This window comes from Pelophylax lessonae (assembly GCF_965119305.1).
Source record: "Pelophylax lessonae genome assembly, chromosome: 2".
NCBI lineage: Eukaryota > Metazoa > Chordata > Amphibia > Anura > Ranidae > Pelophylax > Pelophylax lessonae.
Window position 1 is genome coordinate 219,533,093 of NC_138769.1, and position 23,055 is coordinate 219,556,147.

The window sequence follows — 23,055 nt, forward strand, 5'->3', positions numbered from 1 at the left end:
CATGCGCTTGTGTATCGTTTCTGTTACAGTCCTTGTGCAACAGAGCTTAGATTGAGGGTGGAAAAAGCAACACAAGCAGCCATTTGGTTTAGCTGCAGTGCGAGGAGAATGCTGATAGTAGATGAGAGTAGAGTGACAGAGAGATGAGCTCATCAATGTGCTGCTTCTCTTGTCACTGTCCTTGCTTTGTGCACTGGTCCAAATCATTTGGTGGAGGGGGGTTATGGTATGGGTTTGTTTTTCAGGGGTTGAGCTTGGCCCCACAGCTCCATTGAAGGGATCTCTGAAGGCATCAGCATACTAAGGCATTTTGGACAATTTCATGCTCCCAACTTTGAGGAAACCGTTTTGGGTTGGCCCTTCCTGTTCCAACATGACTGCACACTAGTGCACAAACAAGGTCCATAAAGACATGGATGAGCCAGTTTGGGGTGGAGGAACTTGACCTGACCTCAACCCGATAGAGCACCTTTGGTATGAATTAGAGTGGAGACTGTGAGCCAGTGCCTGACCTCACAAATGCGCTTTTGGAAGAATGGTCAAACATTCCCATAGACACACTCCTAAACCTTGTGGACAGCCTTCCCAGAAGAGTTGAAGCTTTTCTAGCTGCAAAGGGTGGACCACCTCAATATTGAACCCTATTGACTAAGACTGGCATGCCATTAAAGTTTATGTGCATGTAAAGGCAGGCGTCCCAATACTTTTGGTAATATAGTGTATGTATTTCATATGTGTATTTAGCTGTTTACCTGGAGTTCATCTTTAACCTGTTGCAGTTGTAAGCATTCTAAATTATATTGTATGCCAATGTTGCACTTATCATTTTCATACAGTCGCACTAAAAATATTCTTTCATATTCTTTTAGTGTGCATACTGTTTCCAACTATACTGATGACTTTAAAACTTCAAGATCAAGAGTCATCTCTATAGAAGAAGATCCAATGCCAGAGTATTTGTTAAAAGACTTCAGACATCCCGAAGAGAGTATTGAAGAAGAGAAGGCAACTCAGGAATTTACCATCAAGCGGTTATTAGCCCAAAAGGAACAACTAGCATCAGTTGATTCTTTCTTTTCTCACTCAGCTGAAGATCTTTCACCTACTTCAACAAATCCATCATTTCCTGTCCTTAAAAGTCCAGGTCACCTAGAAAAAGAGGAACAAAATGGCACACAACCAAAACGTAGTACCCCTAAAAAAGGTAAATTACCAGGAGATATTCCTGAAGACATCAAGCATCACACAGAACATAATAAAGGAAAAACCGAAAGGGCTGTAATAAAGGTGTCACAAGCAACTAACAGCAATCAAGCTAAACCAGAAGGAGACATGCTACAAAATAAATCTCAATCGCTATCAGAGAAGCCAAGTTCTATTCAAGAGATTCATGGAAATCCAGATCATGTCTATAAGATAGTATTTGTTGGAAACACAAATGTTGGGAAAACCTCCTTTTTACAGAGAGTTTATGAAGGTTCCTTCAAGAAAGATGTATCTGCTACTATAGGTAAGGATTTAATACATTTTATAATTATTGCTCAGTGTTTTTCCATCTGTCCACAGTACAGGAATATCCTCCCTGCAGACCTGTTAATTTGGCAGGATGCACATAAATGTAATGTTTATCAAGCCAGCTTCATGAGTGCAATGTTCCTCTAGGGTTGGAACCTGATTGTCAGTGAAAGCTTTATGTTCTGTTTTTACGTTTCTGGTTGCTTCATAGAAGACTGTAAAAAAATGTCTTAGGTTGCATAGAAACCCAGCAACCTAATGAAATCCAGTTTCCTCCCCTGATTGTTATACTGAAGTTATAGGGCTAATCAACCGATTAGTATCAGCCAAAACACAGTGTTTTAGTACTCAAAAGTGAGTACACCCCTCACATTTTTGTAAATATTTTATTATATCTTTTCATGTGACAAACACTCAAGAAATTACACTTGTATAACAGTGTAAATTTGCTGTTCCCCTCAAAATAACTCAACACACAATCTGCTAGTAACAAAAGTGAGTACACACCAAGGTTTAAATGTCAAAATTGGGCCCAAAGTGTCAATATTTTGTGTGACCACCCTTATTTTACAGCACTGCCTTAGCCCTCTTGGGCATGGAGTTCACCAGAGCTTCACAGTTTGCCACTGGAGTCCTCTTCCACTCCTGCATGATGACATCACGGATCTGGTGGATGTTAGAGACCTTGACCTACTCCACCTTCCATTTGAAGATGCCCCAAAGATGCTCAATAGAGTTTAGGTCTGGAGCAGTGGCGTAACAAGGTGATCCAGCGCCCAGGGCGAAGATGGTAAACTGCGTCCCCCCCTTTACCTGGGAGGAGGGGGAGGGGCTAATAGAAAAATGTATGTCATGTTTGTAGTACGCGCTGAAATAGTACCAATTGTTGGGTTACACTACAGCAAACTGAAGAGTTTAAATTGAAACACAAATATGCAGGTAACAGTGGTGGAGAAAATATGATCAGGGGTGTTGCTAAGACAAAAAATGGTGTTGCATCACTAGTGTCAGTCTGAGGAGGGCGGTCAGTGGGATGAAGTAGGGATGGAGAAGTGGGCTCTAAGGAGTGCATAGAACTAGAGGGATCTAGGGGGGTCATGTGTGAGGAAGTTGAGATGAAAGGGCCCATACAGATGTGTGGCTATCATTGCTGCCACTCGGAAAAGTGATATGTGGCATATCACTTTTCAGGGAGTGTTTGACAGTTGGTGAGGTATCAATATGTCACTGACCCACTGCGTTGCAGATGTGTGCATTGCATGTACTTGCAGAGTGACCCTGTTCCATTTAATTTTTGCCATGGATGGAAAGCAAAGTGTTGTGGTCATGGCACGTGTACAAAACAGCTGCATCTCCTTGTTCAAGTAGGTGGTAAAAACTTGGCTCAACTGCTTGCTTTTAGCACCCTTGGCCCACTCATGTGAACAAACCCAACAAGGGCCTTGTTTACACTTGTGGTTTGGGGGGGCGCTAAAAACAGGTGGGTAAGATGTGCTTTTACTTCCTCTCAACTACCCACACCCCCTCCCCACCCCAAACAAGCTGCAAAGGCATTCATATAGGGGGGATACAGATGCACAGCAAAAACTACAACATTGTATCCATGTCACGTTTGACAGGCAGATATCCCGCTGAACATGATACATGCAAGTGAATAGGGCTGAGCTTCAGCCCCTCCGCAACCCCATGCAATCCACATGTTGCGAGATTTTAGGGGCTTAAAATAGGTGGCGAGGAGGTGATATAATGCCCTCTCTCAGTCTGCCAAATAATCTCTGAAAAGCAATCCAATGTGAATCACTTTTCAGGGGGCCGTTGCAATAGTAAACTAGCCCTAAAGCTCTGATTCAGCAAGGGATCTGCTCACGGATCCCCAGCAGATTGAAGTGGGCTCTGTTCTGTGTGAAAGAATCCTGAGGGGTCCAGACACCAGACTGCCTGAACACAAAACATATATCTTCTACCAGCTGGTCACATGCCACAGCCATGACTCTGAGCATAAACTGCATGTTGCTTTTGTTTGGTGGTGCTACCTCTGAACACAAATAATGCAGTCCATCGAGACCGCCCTGCAACCTCCCTACATCTAATTATGGCAAGATAGTATGGCAATTATCAAGTTAAATCACCACCTCTCAAACAGTTCTAAAAAGCGAACCAAGCATAGCTTTTCAGAGGAGCAACATTCACTTCCATATATGTGAAGTGAAGGAGCCTTCAAAGAAAAATATCCAAGTTGGTCTTCAATACTGAGATATACCATGATGCCTAGGTGAGGATTGAACTGTTTAGGAGAGAACCTGGACAATCCTCTCTTTTAATTAAAAGTACGGTATTTTCCGGCCTATAAGACGACCCCCATAATTTTCAAGTTAAAACATAGGTTTTGGGCTATACTCGCCGTATAAGACTACCCCCCCCCCTTTCCGAAGCAAGGCCACACCATTGAAAAACATCAGATTTCTCATAGATCTCCAAGGTACCCTAGTACTGTAATACATGTAATCTCTCATAATATCTCCAAGGTACCCTAAGTATAAGTATTACCAGTAGATGTAATCTCAAGACGCTGGTTGTGTGGGAATCCTGTACCGGTATACCATATGTACCGTAGCTTCGGTTACATACAGTATACCGCGCTGAGCCAATCACAGTGAGCGATGTATTCTATTATTGAATGCAAAGCCTGCTCGGATTGGCAGAGTCAGAAAGGCAGGCTGATGTTACTCCGCCAATCCGAGCAGGATTTGCATTCAATAATAGAATACATCGCTCTCCCTGATTGGCTCAGCGTGGTACACTGTATGTAGCCGAAGCTACGGTACATACGGTATACCAGTACAGGATTCCCACACAGCCAGCGTCTTGAGAGATTACATATACCGGTAATACTTATACTTAGATTACCTTGGAGATATTATACTCGGCGTATAAGATGACCCCCCATTTTTGGGGGATTTTTTTGAGGTTCAAAAGTTGTCTTATACGCCAGAAAATACAGTATTCATGGTACGTGTGCTCCTTCATTCCATCATACACCTAAAAAACCAATCAAAAGATAACGAATTCTTGTTCAGACATCCTTATTTTTGTAAGCAGTTCTTTTTCCGGTTTAATGCTCATCTAGAGGTATTGTTACTATAAAACTTTGAATACACTGTATGATTAAAAACTGACAAACATATATGATAAAAAAAGAGAAACTCCTCAATGTAGGTAATTCTAATCTACAAGAATGGAGCAGTAGCCCTTGTTTTAACCCTCCTCTTATGTTAGGGTCAGAACCGACCCGTTTTCAGGTTTTGAATGTCTATAAGTATCAAATAAATTTGTTTATTGCATCAAGATTTTTTTACTTTGGAACCTCTATTTAAACAATGTAATAGAAAAATAATCCTTTTCACTAAATTATAAAATACTGTGGTGAAAATTAAGACGTTCATGGTGTTAGGGTCAATTCTGACCCAGTTATAATATAGGATTTTAGGACACTAATAAGTGCCAAAACTGAAATCATAAACACTCTCTCTGCTTAGTAACACTGACAGCCAATCCCGTCTCAACCCTGTGAGCTGTAGTTAGGGAGGGGCCTATCTCTTTTCCTGCTTGTCTGCTTCTCTAAATAAAGTGAAGAAACATAGGACAAATACATTTCAGAGTTGCTGACTTTATTTTACCATTTTTTAAATTTGAAAATGAGAGGTATGCTATCAAAAGAAAGGTCTAGGGGTCACACCAAAAATATTAAAACCAATCTTTTCAAGGATAAAGAAGCCTAACAAGGTAACCAAGAGGTAAGAAACAAATTTGATGATAAATAATTATTCAGAGAGTATTTTATGGCTGATTTAAAACTCGGGTCAAAACCGACCCTAAACATCATGGATAGTAACGGAATTCTAACATAAGAGGAGGGTTAAGAGGTGATCCTTCTCCTTACTGACAGTATTTAACTGTAGCCAACCTAACAAATGCAGGGACCTAAAGTGTTAATCTCCCCACCTGATTAGTGATGTTCACTGCACACTCCTCACCTCCTAAAGCTAAATACACACTATCCAACTTTTGTGGTTAGATTTCCTTCAGATTTACCTTTTCTATGTAGTGCAAGGGCCTGCCAGATTGCATACAAATTGAAAGTGTTTAGGTCTGACCTCATATTATATGGTTTTGGTAAGTCTAAAGGAAAAAGTCTTCAGAAAATCTTATAGTGTGTATGGCTCATTAAGACTCGGCTGCAGTCTACACTGACATGTCCGGTAACTGGAGACATTAGACAAGCAGTGCACTGATAGCTGAAGATAGCAGCGCTGGGGCAGGGGAAGATCGAGATACCGAAGTCAATCCGGCAATAAATAACGCTGAGCCTGTGCAGAGAATGTTCCGTTATCATGTCAGGAGAGAAGATTTAGAACTTTATTTCCCTTTGTAGGAAAGGAGAAGGGAACTGCTGGATCTCCAAGTGCGCACCCTGCCTCTACACAGAGGCACTGCGCTTAGGGCAGGTGCCCCTTCCGCCCATGCCTTGTACCGGCCCTGGTCTGGAGACATGCTTAGCCAGTCCATCACCTTTACCCTCAGCTTCTTTAGCAAGGCAGTGGTTGTGTTGGAGGTGTGTTTGGGGTCGTTATCATGTTGGAATACTGTCCTGCGGCCCAGTCTCTGAAGGGAGGGGATCGTGCTCTGCCTCAGTATGTCACAGTACATGTTGGCCTTCATGGTTCTCTCAATAAACTGTAGCTCCCCAGTGCTGGCAGCGCTCATACTGCCATAGATCATTACACTCCCACTACCATGCTTGACTGTACTTTGTACTCCTCACCTGGTTGCCTCCACACATGCTTGACACCATCTGAACCAAATAAGTTTATCTTGGTCTTATCAGTCCACAGGACATGGTTTCAGTAATCCATGTCCTTAGTCTGCTTGTCTTCAGCAAACTGTTTGTGGGCTTTTATCTTTAGGTGCATAATCTTTAGAAGAGGCTTCCTTTTTATGGGATAACAGACCAATTTGATGCAGTGTGCGGCATATGGTCTGAGCACTGACAGGCAAATGCCCATCACATCTTATAATAAATAACAATAATAAAAACACTATATAATCCAATAACCTGTGATAGGTTATTGCATTAATGCAATGATATTGAAGTCCAATTCTGCTAGTAGAACATATGTTCTACTGTATAACAACAATCCACTAAATATTCTTTAATAATATAGTGATTCTTCAGTTATAATAAAGTCCCACACCTCTTTGGTAAAAATGGGTGCTGATAAATCCGCGTGTCACCTCTGTGCTCACAAAACTCTAACCTTCATACATAGGAAAATGCGCCAAATAATCATCATCCACCAATTAGTAGGTATAGGGTGATGGCCAAATCTCTTGTCCACTTGGGGCCCTTCAGATGTTGTCACAGATACTCCTAGTATAGTAAGGTTCTGAGGCAGTATTTGAATATATATTAATTTGATTTGGTTAAAAGTGCACTTACAAAATAAAAGGTTTAAAAACGCCACAAAATATGTCAAGAAACCAAGATAAGCAACCTCTTACATCATTTCTGGTCTGTGATTGTCTCTGACACATCCCTGATGAAGTCTCCTGATGAAGTCACATGATGACATAATGTGTAGGGCTTGTTGGAGGCAGTCACGGACTGGAAGTAATGTAAGAGGTTGCTCATCCCAGTTTCTTGACATATTTTGTGGCATTTTAAAAACTTTTATTTTGTAAGTGCAATTTTAACCAAATAAAACCAATATATATATATATATATATATATATATATATATATATATATATATATATATAAATACTGCACCATGGGAGGCTTTCCATATTTTTTTCCTTACATGCTGGTGATCGCATGAGTGATCCGGTGCCCTAAAGGGATAGTAGACATAAATATTTAAAAAGATTCCAGATAAAATACCGACATATATAAATAGAGAACTGACATAAAAAATGTATATATTACATGTATTAGTACACCTCATAATATAATAAATAAGTAGATGTATCATAAAAGATAATATATCCTAAACGATACATAGTCAATCTCTAGGTGATATGTCTTCACATCTGGGGGCTCTACTCATTTCGTGGAACTTATCCACTCATCAGGAGCTTGGTTTAAAAATGATATCTGTGAATACAGACTTGAGTTAGGGTATAAAAACTCAATATATAAAAGGAACATAGCAAGTTGTTCCCAAAAAAAATCTAGGTATGATCTTTTTACTTATATGTCTGTATTTCAAGTAGGCCCAGTAACTAAGAGGGGATTAAGCCACCCTGAAGCAAGCGTCTTACCTGGGGCTGAGGCGGGTATAAGCCAGATGGTCCAACAAGATGGAAAAGGGGGTTGAAAAAATACTGCACCATGGGAGGCTTTCCATTTTTTTCTCCTTACATGCTGACAATCGCATGAGTGATCCGGTGCCCTAAAGGGACCAGAACAATACTATACTAGGGGTATCGTTGATGACATCTGAAGGACCCCGAGTGGACAGTGGTTTGGACATCACCCTATAGCTACTAATTGGTGGATGATGATTATTTGGTGCATTTTCTTATGTATGAAGGTTAGAGTTTTCAAGCATTTTAAAGAATATTTAGTTGAATATTGTTATACACCTATGTTTAAAAGAACATATGTTCTACTAGCAAGATAATTGTTGCAAAAATGCATTTACGTACCACAGGTTATTGGAAAATGTACTGTTTATGTTGTTTTTATTAATTATAAGTTGGGTAGCTGCACAGCACTTTTATATACAGTAATATTCTTTATTGTAGTTTGACACCAAAAAAACCCACAAAATAATACTAGTATTTATAAAACAATTCACCCCATTATAATGCATCAAAACAATAAGCATAATTAACATGAAGAAATATGCCTTGCAAGATTATATGGTTATGGTATATCTTAATGCTGAGACACAGTTTAGATGCTTTACTTTATGTTTCCATTAGGTGGGGGATTCTCAGCTTCACTGGTTTTTATCTTTCAAACTTCAAACTATTGTTTTTTGTGAAAAAGAACAAAATATCTAATTGAAATGTCTAATTGCCTCCATCCCTAATATGTATGGAAAAAATGTGACCAAAATAGTGGGACTTTAAATGAGGTCAATTAGACAAAGATTTTAATGGTATTTCTTGATGGATAAATGGGAATATATGTAATAAAAACCATTAAGACACATTCATATGAATATAGACATATACAGAAAAATAGCATACAACAAACTCTACAATTCATATTGAAAAATAGAAAATAGGTACAATGTTTGGATCTAAAATCGGATCTCTGAGGATAAAGTATTCCAATATAAAATCTTGGTGTCTGTCACTTCATAGTCTATATATATCAAATAAAATAGAACATCTGAGTTATATGTAGGCTCGACGCGTTTCTTGGACCTCCGTCCATTCATCAGGAGCTTTGGATACATGTAATGTTTCTAAAAAGAGAGGGGGTTTACATTATAATACATTGTTGTATCAGAATATCGAAGATAGGTAAAGGAAATCTGATTCAAAATATATATAGAGTAATACATTGACTGATCTCAAAGGTTAACTGTCAAGGTGCAAGCCAAAACTGGAAAGGGAAAATGGAGGCGTCCCAGGCATAGCCTGACCCGGGGCTGAGGCACAGATAATTGCCCAGCGCAGAGGGGATAAAAAAGCCACAGTCAAAGCGAGGATCGGATCTCCAAGACAACACTCCAGAAGGTAAAAGTGAGACATAGTTGGACAAGAAAGGGTCTAAAGATAAATATACATATAGGTATTAAATGTAAGTCAATCACAGAATCTGTGTATATAAAAGAAATCTAATAGTATAGATAAGCAGACCCTGAGAAAGTGCCAAAAAAAAGAAAATTGATAAAGACCATGTGACTCAAGTGAGAGATATCAATAAAATGAAGTATTGTGGATGTGATCGAAGGGTTGATAAATGGTGGTGAATGAAATTGTGCAAGGGGAAAAGGAGAAGAAAGAAACCCAAGTGACAAATGCTGAACCAAATGCTGAACCGAATGCACTGGCAGCAGGGTGCTCAAATAGAATATAAAAGTGAGTGAGAAGAAGATTAAAAGGCATACCCAAAATAAGTGTGACACAAAAAGCAAGGAATTCACCATTAAGAGACTGGTGAAAAAGAGAGCCGGTTCAACCCTGGCCGGGTACCCCAATGATCAAAGGCAAGTCCATGCCAGCGCCATGTCAACCGCCAAATATATGGATGGAAACCCGACCCCCCACATCCGGTCAGGTTGGCCAGAAATGGGTGGCGCCGGGCCGCCCAGGGCGTAGATGGAACAAACAGGGGGCTGTCCCGGTGATGCGATGCCAGAAGATGTTACACACCGGACTAACCTCACATGGCACATGCGGACGCACCCAGGAGGGTGGGGTATCACGCCTCCCATCGGTGCCATGTAAGGTTAGTCCGGTGTGTGACGTTTTCTGGCATCGCATCACCGTGACATCACCGGGATAGCCCCCTGCTTGTTCCATCTACACCCTGGGCTGCCCGACGCCAGGACCAGAGAAGGACGTACCATCCCCAGAGACTGTCCCTGTGTACACCGAGGTGCGAGCAGGAAGAGCCCAACACACAGATCGACCGCGAGTCTGGAGTATAGGCTGTTACCTTGCAGCTGTAAGGTAAGAAGGTAGTACAGCCATATCCACCTGGGATCTTTGTCCCCTTCCCCTCAGTTACCCATTGCTGCTGGCACGGTTGATATCCTATTGGATATACACTGTGAAGGGACACATTCCCTTAATACTCTTCCTCTTCACCCATGGACTGTGTTTTTATTGCCACTGGATAATGTGACACTCTATTGGAATTGCAAGGAGCCCACTGGCTCACACCTTTAATATTTGTAGTTTATCTCTGATATCGACATGAGTTTTTAATATTTTACTGAATATTTGTTTATTTCTTTGAAGATTTTTGCCCACTTCTTATTGACTATTGGCTATATATTTTATTTTTTTACACATTTCTGATTTACCTAATTAGTATCAGAAGATTTGCATTCCTTAGTGGTGATCTGGCACTTCATCTGCTACATTTTTTTCAAGATACCTATATTCAGTTATACTTACACAAGTTAATTGTGCACTCCTGGCACTTTATATTGTATAATTTTATTGCATCACCTGTTTGCTCTCACAGAAATTGAGATTTTATACTGACCTATTTTATTAACCGATTGCAGGAAAATTTGTGATATTCTATTTTGTACTTTGCACCTAGTTTCAGTACACCTATGTATTTTATTTGTCGATTTTCGAATAGCGCAGCACTTTTCTCCCTTTTCACATTGTTCTATTTGACATTAGGAATTTGTCTAATTTGGTGTTTGCTGCTTTTCTCTTTAATTTTTCACCTATTACTATCAAGTAGATAGCGCATGGGTACCCCCACTTTTTTCTTAATTCTTCACTTCTAAAGATGATGCGCAAGAAAGCCCACAAACATTTTGCTGAAGACAAGCATGCTAAGAACATGGATTACTGGAACCATGTTCTGTGGTCTGATGAGACCAAGATAAACTTATTTGGTTCAGATGGTGTCAAGCATGTGCGGTGGCAACCAGATGAGGCCTACAAAGACAGGTGTGTCTTGCCTACAGTCAATCATGGTGGTGGGAATGTCATGGTCTGGGGCTGCATGAGTGCTGCCAGCACTGAGGAGCTACAATTCATTGAGGGAACCATGAATGCCAATATGTACTGTGACATACCGAAGCAGAGCATGATCCCCTCCCTTCAGAGACTGGGTCGTAGGGCAGTATTCCAACATGATAACGACCCCAAAAACACCTCAAAGACAACCACTGACTTGCTAAAGAAGCTTAGGGTAAAGGTGATGAACTGGCCAAGCATGTCTCCAGACCTGAACCCTATTGAGCATCTGTGGGGCATCCTCAAGCGAAAGGTGGAGGAGCACAAGGTCTCTAACATTCACCAGCTCCGTGATGTTGTAACAAAGGAGTGGAAGAGGACTCCAGGGATGACTCCAGTAGAGCTCTTGTGAACTCCATGCCCAAGAGGTTTAAGGCAGTGCTGGAAAATAATGGTGGCCACACAAAATATTGGGCCCAATTTGGACATTTTCACTTAGGGGTGTACTCACTTTTGTTGTCAGTGGTTTAGATATTAATGGCTGTATGTTGAGTTATTTTGAGGGGACAGCAAATTTACACTGTTATACAAGCTGTACACCCACAACTTTACATTGTAGCAAAGTATAATTTCTTCATTGTTGTCACATGAAAAGGTATAATAAAATATTTACAAAAATGTGAGGGGTGTACTCACTTTCATTAGATACTGTATTACAGAGGGAAGGATATACTAAAATGCTTTATATTATTCCCCACTGTACCCATCCGGGCCAGGAGCTTTATTTTTTGGTAAGGATTCGATAACTCTATGAATTTCTGGTATGGTGATGGGGGAATTTAGTGTTTGCAAATGGGAGGAGGACAATTTGGGTAGATTGACCTTCTGAAGGAAGTCATCAATCCCGGTTGAGGAAGGTTGAGGAGTAGAAGTGTCCTCTCTCAAATTATACAAGGAACCATAGTATGCACTAAATGCGTTAGCGATATATGTACAAAACCCCCTCTAATGGGATTTAGGGCATGAATCCAAACCAGTTAAAAAGTACATATTTTATTGCATACATCTAAAACAAAAGTGACAATAACAATAAAAACAATGCGGTTGTAGTATACAGTAAATTGTTGTACAAATGTAATCAATCAATCCATCAATCAATCAACTGTAATAACAGACATATATATCCAACGTGTTTCAAAAAATCAACAATTTTTCTTTCTTCAGGGGTACAAGGTGCATTAATTCTGAAAAAATAAAATGTATTCAAATTCACAATACAATCAAAATATTACATCAAACTGAATAGGTGTATCTTGCATATTCATACTGACCAATTAGAGCCATACAAAAATAGAGAATAACCACATGAATAAAAACATGTAGGACTGGTTGTTTTGCCGCAGCCTGTAGCTCAGGAGGTCACCCCAGAGGGAGCCCACGTCACAGAAGTTCCCCAGGACCACAAGGGGTACAGCAATGGGGTTGTACGAATAAATCTGCCAAATAAAACATTGTATATGAGTTGTTCAGGCAGAAGTATCTAGACTGGGCACATAGCAGGACAACCCCATCAAGGGTATATATGCCTACCTTCAGTAACCCCCAACAATGAGGGGAGTACACCCTATTTCATATTGGTGGCTCATAGAGGTCTACAGAAAAGGTGGCAGGGCTAGGAAGTCGCAGAGCGACCACACAGGAAGGATCACAGCACAATCAAAATGCAACATAAATCTAAAACGATAGTAATCCTGGAAATGCCACAGCAGTCATGGCTCTTTATTTATAGTAAAGACCAACAAGGCCTAATGCCTTCGCGGGAGTGTTCAATCAATCAAGAGAGGGGCGCCTTACATGCCTTTGTAATTAGACTGGAAGGGGTCCCTCTACCGTGGTGTGTCACCGGTGACTGGGATCTTGTCTCAAGCCTACTTACCTTCTGCTCCAAGGACTTTGTGGACAGTATTTATATTGCTTGTTGGGACTTTCTTATTTATCATATTATTGATTTGTCATATCGATTGGCGCTGCTTATATCACATTTTTTTTTTTTTTTTAGCTTTGTGGGGTATAGCTTCTCTCCAGAGTGGTCTTCTCTTACCAGGGTTATTGAGACCCCTAGCATTCATAAAGAGGATTTTAATTGACATAAATCAGCCGTTAGAAAACACTTGGGACTGTAAAAAGAGGACTTACTTGGTATCCATACGTAAATGACATCACCAAGGTTGATTCATAGTAGTAGAGAGATTTTTTTCTACAGCAACAGAGATTCCGGGTTGAAGAAGGCGGTATCTCTGACTCAGACTAGGAATAAAAGAAAACAAAAAAAAAAAACACAAACGGACCCATAAAAGGTAACATAACATATATATATATATATATATATATATATATATATATATATATAAAAGAGTGGATCCAAGACCTGTGTGCAGTTGAGAACAGAACTGCTCCAGTGGTGTGCGGGAACAGTCTATTGGCTAAAGGCATTAGTCTGGTATTCCAGGGAAATTTGAATAATTGGAGTGTTTTGAGGTTACTTAGGAAACCTCAGAAGTTGTCAGAGGCACTTAGTGCCAGGCCATAGCCCGTTTTGGGGGTAAATTGTTTTTTCTCCCTTGTTGTGGGTGTCCTGGAACAATGCCCCAGGTTTTTAGAAGCTGCAGCCCTGATTCCAAGGATCAAATCACATGGTTTTCACTGTCCTTGCTTACAAGTAATTTGGTAGGGTTGCCCAATTTATATGTTATCGAATGGTTGCGTAAGGCTTTGGTGATAGACATTAGCTTCTTTCGCAACTGCATGGTGAATTGGGAAAAATATGTGAAAAATTGCAAGTCATTGTATGTAGAGGGAACGAGCTCTGGGTGCGAGATAATGACATCAGTTGGTCTTTTACATGGAAAAAGTGAATGCGCATTAGAACATCTCTTGCTACATTTTCTGGAATAAACAGTGGTTTGGGAATGCGGTGAATCTTGTCAATGACTAATTCAGGTTCAGGCATATCTGGCTACATATTAAACAGCTAGAACATATTGTCGCAGAGCATGAAGCTGGACAGACTCAGGTGATTTTTAGATTGTTGCAACTAGATCTGTCTTCTAGATCCGCTAGTTTTGCCCTAATCCACCCTTGGTCTCAGATTGTTCTTCATGTGAGTCCATAAGATTGTTTATACAGTAGTATGGGCAAATTTATCCATCTTGATCTCGATATGGTCTACCCTGGCACCAAGGGAGTTCATCTCTTCTGTAAAATGGTTTGTCAGCTGCATAATGTCAGCGTGTATAGAACTCCTAAGGGACACTAAAATGTCTTTCATAGTAGTGTCCACTAATGGTTGATTAGATGTTGGGAATGACAGATTGGAGTCTGGTAACTCTCTGGCGTCATTCAATAAATCAGGGCTTGCTAACTCACCCAGGTATCTAAACTGCTCATCCATCCTCGGTTGGATTTAGTAGGGCTTCTGCTGAGAGAAATGGACACTGCAGGAGATGGAGAAGTCTGCAGGGAGCCATGGTAGGGAGAATCTCCTGAGCGATTTCCTGCTGGTGAGCATGTGCTGCCTCGTGAGGACGGAGACTCGGCGCCATCTAGCCTAGTACTTCCCCCAGGGCTGCTCTAGTACCTGCCCTGGGGCATCATGCGGGGCACGATGGCACAGTGATCAGGAAGTGTTCCGCTTTGATAGGAGGTGAGATCTCAGCCTCCGGTGGTCGCTTGGGTCTGTGTTCCCTGGATATGCTGCAGAGCATCCGGCTCACACGCTAGCCATGCCCCAACTTTGTAAATTTATATAAAAAATTGTGTTGTGGTGCCCATAAAGTTGATGGATTGTAGTCCAAGAAATTTTGTATAATTGAAAAATTATACAAAATAGTAACTATTATAATTAAATATTACATTGTATTCTTTGGTATACGACCTACCACTGTGAACCTCAATTGTAAGGCTAAAAGAGAACATTCAACACCTTAGACTAATATATATATATATATTGTAAGGGATTAGCTCGGTGGTAGGCGTGGATGACCCCTTTGGGGGTGCGTTTTCACAGAGAGATAGCCGAGCAGAGGTTGAAAACAAGACTGATTTATTCATGCAATTTACTTAACACAATTGCAAGCATCAAAACAGCCAAAATAAAATAAAAGACAAAATAAATCCTTGCCTCTGTGGGCGGCTACCTTCTCACAGCTGGAACCTACCTAAGAAGTCTTTCCAACCTACTGTTGGGCCGACACTGCTGATCTTACAGCAGACACTCAAATGTCCATTTGTTTGCTTTTCACACAGCACAAACATTGTCCATTTAACATGTCCCTTTGTTTTCTTTCACACAGCACATGTTCATTTATAACAGGATCCTTTACTCTTCAGATTCTTCACATTGAACACAGTTCATTTAACAGGTCCCTTTACTCTTCACACTCTTCACATGGAACACTTTGTCTTCTCACCTTTGAGACGTCTTCACTCGTGGTTACCCTCCTTAGCTTCACATCGCTTTAGGGGGTCTTCTCCCATGCTCACCAGCTTGTCGGGAGGCACACATCCGACTGTCCCCCTCTCCCAGCCCACACGGCGACAGGCGGCAGCAGTCCTTCTCCCATGCCCACACGGCGTCGGGAGGTACACGTATGTCTGTCCTCCTCTTCCCAGCTCACACAGCGACAGGAGGCAGCAAACAATAGGAATTTCTCTGAACAAATTATAGAGCCTTAACTCCCTCATTCTGAACAGGTGAAGGCCTTTCAACTTCCTGCTGGCTAGCTCTGTAGCCAACACCCTAAATTAATTAATGGACTTTCTAAATCAGGTGGAAATGTATCTCCTTCCTGTGACTACATTCCCAGATTTAGCTGACTTCCTGTTACATACCCCCCCCTCTTGTTTCAACCCTAGGGTTGGGACACAGATTTCCAGGCACGCATGTGTCAAGCACTGCTGACTCACTGATAAGCCTCCTATTATCCTCAAGCTTCCGGATGAAACTGTTTTGTCATCTTCATTGACGGATTTCTCATAAATGCCACACAGTTTGTCTCTCATCTCATATACACATTCTTCAACTGCATTTTTGGCATCATTTCGCTCCTTCTCGTTTCTGTCATCTTCATTGACAGCTTTCTCATAAATGTCAGACAGCTTGTCCCTCATAACCGTCTGTCCAATCCACCATGGAGGACCGTGATCCATAGGCAACTCAATTGGGCTAGTCTTAATGTCTTCAACATTCTTAAGACGCCTCTCTCTGCAATCCATAAATGTTTTCCACAAAACTTTGAGAACCTTTGCTTCACTAAGCTTTGTTCCAAGTAGGGACTCTTGACATCCCTCTGTGACTTGAGTTGCCTCTCCATACAGCTGTACACAATCATTGACTTTTTGTTGTAAAAGGGAATGATCTTCCTTCTTGAGCTTTGCTTGCTCTAAGATGCTGTGCAGAGGATTTTCCAATTGAGACAACAGGCTGTCACACATTTCTTCAAAGTGACCCCTGTTCCTTTTCCCAGAGATATCAATATCATTCAAACATTTCATATTCATAGGCAGATCTGAAGCATTTGCACTCATCAACTTCTTAAACTTTTCGCCCTCCTGAGCGAGTCGCAGTAAAGGCCTACTATTTGATTTGATATTCAGTTTATATTTCTTGCCAAACTCTTCACAGAAGTAGCCAACCAGAACATCATCAACTTTCCTTCCACCAACATAGGGGTTAAAGGCAACAACACAGTTGAACCCAGCGATCTGGGTGGTATCCATTATAGACCTCCTCTCTGCATCAGTGAAGAAGCATGGAACTGCAACACATTCTTTTACAGGTTTCTTCAATGCACTTTCTGCTGAACTATTTGACCGCTCAAGGTCACCTAGTTCCTTTTCTCTATCTGAATTCCACATGGAATGTATCTCAAGATCACGATCAAATTTCTGCCACCTGTCTTTCACCAGTTCCATTTTGGAAATATTCCCTGAAAGGCACTTGAACTTAATTTGCTTCACGTTTTCATCAACAGCCTTAGTTTTCTCCACTAGGTGGCGTTTGCTTTTTTTTCCCAGATTTATATCACTTGCTTTAGTTTTCTCCGCTTTAGTTTTCTCCACTAGGTTTTCAGCCTGAACTGAGAAATCATCACATTTCTTACACAGCTCCTTTGTTTGCTGAAGTTCTAATGATACATTTTCCAATGCTTGAAGTTTTTGAAGGAACGGTTTATTCCAAAGGGGTGATTCAAGCCACATGTCATCACATTTCTGAGGCTCACTCAGGACAGACCCCAAAACACTGATCCTTTTAAAAACTGCATCAGGCACACTATCCCCTCTTTGGGACAGATCCTCTGTTGCCTGGAATTCCTCTTCCAGTTCCTGCAACGGAATCTTCATCTCTTCTACTTGCTGTTCTAAGGCTCGCTTAGACTTTTCTAGCTCCTGAACGCTTTTCACAACATCATCCTTGGAGCTGACCAAATCTTCCATTTCTGTACACAGCTGTTGGTTAACTCTTTCTAGTTCAACCTTACACTCTAGAGCTTCCTCCAAAGAGCGAGCCAAGAACAGGGCTTTGCTCTCGTTATCACGCACCTCCGACATTTCACACATACTTTGCTTCTGCAAAGTCTGAATTTCACTTTCCTTTTCCATGAGGATGGTATCTTTCTCCTTTATAGTCTCTCTGCGTTTTTGCAACTCGACCAAAAGAAGAGCAGTGGATTCTTCCCACTGTAACACATGAGACTTGAGTAGTTCATTCATTTCCTGCAAGTTTCTATGCTCCATTTTAAGCAATTCCAAGGCTTGTTCCTTTTCTTCCATTTTCCGTTGCAAGGCATCCAACTCAGCCCTGCACACATACTCGGTTTCCTCCAAACCGATGGCCTCCATTGGCTGCTGGCGTCTCTGATTCCAGCCTGCCATGCTCTCTTGGTGATCCTTTTGTTGAGCTGCAAAGCTCCGTTGTTTCAGCATCTCCCCCATTTTGGGTTTACTTTTCATCTGAGAACCCTGCATCTCCAAAGCAGTTTCATTTGCCCCAGTGTTGCTAGGGACAACAACTTTTCTCTTTAGCCGATTCCGTTCAGGCATGGATGGGGCTGGTTCAAATGGTAGCATCCCCTCCATCCATAGAATTCGGTCTCTCATTTCATCAATCTTTGCATTTTTCAGGCGTTTGGATCGCCCCATCTTCAATAACTCAACAAACAAATTTTTCACAGTCCAGCAAAAAAATTTTCAGACCACTGTCTCTTTAACACATGTAGTTGTTCTCTCTCTTGCAAGATCTCTTTTCCTGCGCACACAGTTTGTGCAGTCACTTGCACCAGACACAACAAAGTTCATCAAATAATTTTGAGACCGCTGTCTCTTTAAAACACTTTTTTTTTTTTTTGTCAGGATCTTCTCTCCTGCACACATAGATTGTGCAATCTCATGCACCAGATAAAGTTCATCAAACATATGCACTTCCTTGCAGGGATCTCTGCTTATGCCCACTGCATACCTCCACCATATGTAAGGGATTAGCTCGGTGGTAGGCGTGGATGACCCCTTTGGGGGTGCGTTTTCACAGAGAGATAGCCGAGCAGAGGTTGAAAACAAGACTGATTTATTCATGCAATTTACTTAACACAATTGCAAGCATCAAAACAGCCAAAATAAAATAAAAGAGAAAATAAATCCTTGCCTCTGTGGGCGGCTACCTTCTCACAGCTGGAACCTACCTAAGAAGTCTTTCCAACCTACTGTTGGGCCGACACTGCTGATCTTACAGCAGACACTCAAATGTCCATTTGTTTGCTTTTCACACAGCACAAACATTGTCCATTTAACATGTCCCTTTGTTTTCTTTCACACAGCACATGTTCATTTATAACAGGATCCTTTACTCTTCAGATTCTTCACATTGAACACAGTTCATTTAACAGGTCCCTTTACTCTTCACACTCTTCACATGGAACACTTTGTCTTCTCACCTTTGAGACGTCTTCACTCGTGGTTACCCTCCTTAGCTTCACATCGCTTTAGGGGGTCTTCTCCCATGCTCACCAGCTTGTCGGGAGGCACACATCCGACTGTCCCCCTCTCCCAGCCCACACGGCGACAGGCGGCAGCAGTCCTTCTCCCATGCCCACACGGCGTCGGGAGGTACACGTATGTCTGTCCTCCTCTTCCCAGCTCACACAGCGACAGGAGGCAGCAAACAATAGGAATTTCTCTGAACAAATTATAGAGCCTTAACTCCCTCATTCTGAACAGGTGAAGGCCTTTCAACTTCCTGCTGGCTAGCTCTGTAGCCAACACCCTAAATTAATTAATGGACTTTCTAAATCAGGTGGAAATGTATCTCCTTCCTGTGACTACATTCCCAGATTTAGCTGACTTCCTGTTACAATATATATATATATATATATATATATATATATATATATATATATATGGTGATGTGAATGTACAATATATGTGTAAAGTCATATGTAAAATGACAGCACTAAATAAGTACCTGTAATAGATAAATATATACAGTATACACATACACATTTATAGTTTATTGCTACACAACTGTGTTTATATATCTTAACACAGTCAATCCACCCATACAGACCTCAAAAACCATCTTTGGTGGCTCAGTGATGTGTAAAAATGTATATTCGGTCCAACCCCCGGAGGAGCTGTTGGATTGTTTTGACCCTCCTGCCCTGCCTGCAACTCTGTTTACCTGTTCTGTACCTGGACTCGACCTTGACTACTGGCACAACTGAAAACAGACTTTATTAACAGGAAAACTCTTGCAAGGAATATGGTAGGTTAGTCAGCTTTAACATAACACAAATACAGTTCACCATGTAACACAGACCTCCATTAGACCCATACTTTCTGGTGGAGTGCTCAGTCCTCTCTTCTGAGGGTACTTGTCAGATAAAGTGATAAGAAATGGCCAGAGGCTTCTCACCATTCCTGCTGGTTCAGTGATTGACAATGACTGTAGACTCCTCCTAGTAGCTCTGGGAGGAATCTACCTCCTCCCGCAGTAAAACTGGAAAATGCAGCATGTGGTCCTCTATCAGCAGACAGTCTCTCCTGCAGCAGCTCATAGTCCTGTACAGCCACTTGAAACACAGAAATATCTCACACAGCAGCACAGGGTCCCCTGCAGCTCTCTGATCCCTGAAGGTTGGTTCCCAGGTGCACAGCAACAACAGACAGTCCTGGCACACAGGCTCCCAGGAATACAGCGGTTAGCTCACTGCAGCCCCTGATTCCTGAGCCCCTGCTTCCAGGATAACTATTTTACTGCTGTCCGGACACACTCTACAGCCCTGCTCCTTGGCTAATGACACTTTACTAGGCACGGCACCCCTGCTCTGCTTATGGGTCCCAGCCATAGCGACACTCTTGGGGGCCCACCCGCTAACAATGAACTACTCTTGTTTGTTCTTTTTTTTTGTCTGTAAATATACAGTTGAAAGATTATGGCTATATCTGTTTGATAAATGCAAAATATATACCTCCAGGAACCTTGCGAGCTCAGAATTCCCCGTGCTCTCTGCTTTATTATCATCAGGTGCATAGTTCTCAGCTCTCGCTATATACTACAGAACACCTTTCTTTTTCTGTAGGAGAGGGGGAAGTATTCTGCAGTCCTAACACTCCCTGACCTGAGGCCACAATGCTACTCTTCTGTACAGTACAGCAATTAAGTGTTGTCACCCTAGTACAGACAGTGCATTACTGGCAGGATCACAAAGCGGAAAAAAGAAAAACCTGAAAAGAAAACGAATTTAGCCACCACATGTAAGGACTAGTATGCTGCAATATATTAAATTTTTTTATTCTTGGTTTTAACCACTTAAGCCCCGGAAGATTTTACCCCCTTCCTGACCAGGGCCTATTTTGCGATTCGGCACTGCGTGACTTTAACGGACAATTGCGCGGTCGTGCGACGCTGTACCCAAACAAATTTGACGTCCTTTTTTTCCCACAAACAGAGCTTTCTTTTGGTGGTATTTGATCACCTGTGCGATTTTTTTGATCATGCGCTATAAACAAAAAAAGAGCGTCAATTTTGCAAAAATAACAATATTTTTTACATTTTTTTATATGAAATTCCCCCCAAAATCTAAATTTTTTAACATTTTTGGTCAATTTGTTTTATGCTACATATTTTTGGTAAAAAAAATTGCAAAAAGTGTATTTTGATTGGTTTGCGCAAAAGTTATCGCATTTACTAACAAAGGGAAAGATTTTTTTCATTTTTGTTGTTTTTTTTTTAACGCGTAATGGCGGCGATCTGCGATTTTTTTGCGGTACTGCGACATTGCGGCGGACAGATCGGACCCTTGACTGACATTTTTGACACTTTTGGGGTTACCAGTGACATTTCTACAGTAATCAGTGCTATACATATGCACTGTTACTGTAAAATTACACTAGCAGTGAAGGGGTTAACTTTTTTTGAGAGGGAGGGGCTATGTGTGTCCCTAGGGGCGTGATTCTAACTGTGATTGGCTGTGGCTTGAGATGTATGAACAGTGATTAACGGTTCTATATTGTAGAACCGTATGATCACCATTCATACACCGGGGAGAATGACAGGCGGCTTGTTTACATTAGCCACCTGCCTTTCTCCCTCTCCACCGACGACCACAAGTGACCGGCGGACGATCGGGTCCGCTGGTCACACGCGCGGGGGGGTCCGTGACCACTCGGGAGTGGGAGCGCGCCTCCGGGGGCGCGCGCTCGCTCCCTAGATCCTCACAGGCTAGCGACGTAGTACTACGACGCTCTGCCTGTGAGGGGCTGACCGCCGCAGTAAATAGTCGCGCGGCGGTCGGCAAGTGGTTAAGTAAACTTTAATGCAGACCTAGTCACTAACCTACTGTCTATCCTATTGGTCACAATCCATTCTGCTAGAGGGGACCGACAACCAGCTGCTGGGGTAGGGGGGGTGCACCATTTGCTGTTTTTTTTTTTCCAAAAAAAAAGAAAAACATTTGCTTTTTAAGTCATTGTTATTTCACAATATCAGTTGCTATCTATTGTACAGTACAGTGGAAAGCTTACAAAAGGTTAGACAAGAGTTTAGACTATAAAGAAAGCAAAGAATCTATGTCTTAGCTATGGAGATGACAAAGGATAACTCAGCCTTGGCATAAGGTAAAAGAAGGCTTCTGCTTAAGTTCAGACAAAACTATTTTGCTGATAATACAAGTGTCTGTGCCTAGCACTGGGTGGCATACCCATAATTTATGAATGGACTTTACATGCCCTTGTAGCGGAAACAGTGTTACAGTAGAAAAGGAAACAGCAATATATTTTCGCTCATTTTCTTTTTTGTACATACGTTCGTTGCACCACTGCAATGATTTAAGTTACTTTCTAGCAGCTGACATTTTGATATTTGTTGCAAGTAGCAGGTTCGTTCTAAGATGAATTTCTCTTTCCCCATTATAACTCCTACAAATACAAAACTTTACAATAAAAAACTGCTTGGCATCACAGATTTAGAATGACGTAGCTCACTACTTTGTTTTACTGAGAACTGAAAGATAAGAAAAATAGAATGGGGTCATTCATACATTTTATTAAACGCAACGTGTTTTTGACCTGCTGACATGCTGTATATGAGTTTTGAAGAAATGCAAGATATTATTTGTTTGGTTATTGATATTTAAAGAATATACGGTAATCAGTCATACTTAAAAATATTTCCAGGAAAGCTAAAAAGTCCCTGTTTGATTGTGACAATATGTATATGTAATAAACACAAAGACACAATGAATCATTTTACTCCAGAAAAGAAGTAACAGACCGAACTTGCTGTAAACTCTGTATACAAAAGCTGCTGCTCCCAAAGTTCAAAAGAAC

General features: G+C 41.3%; 1 protein-coding gene across 2 annotated transcripts in view; it reads left to right on the forward strand.

The window, feature by feature from the left end:
• The window catches only part of LOC309547260 (EF-hand calcium-binding domain-containing protein 4B-like), a 192,376-nt gene that overhangs the window by 127,975 nt on the left and 41,346 nt on the right, over window positions 1-23,055 (forward strand). For both annotated transcript variants that reach the window (XM_082247088.1, XM_082247089.1), the window contains exon 11: window positions 870-1,510. In XM_082247088.1, the coding sequence (XP_082103214.1) occupies window positions 870-1,510 (641 nt within the window). The remainder of the gene's footprint in view (window positions 1-869; window positions 1,511-23,055) is intronic.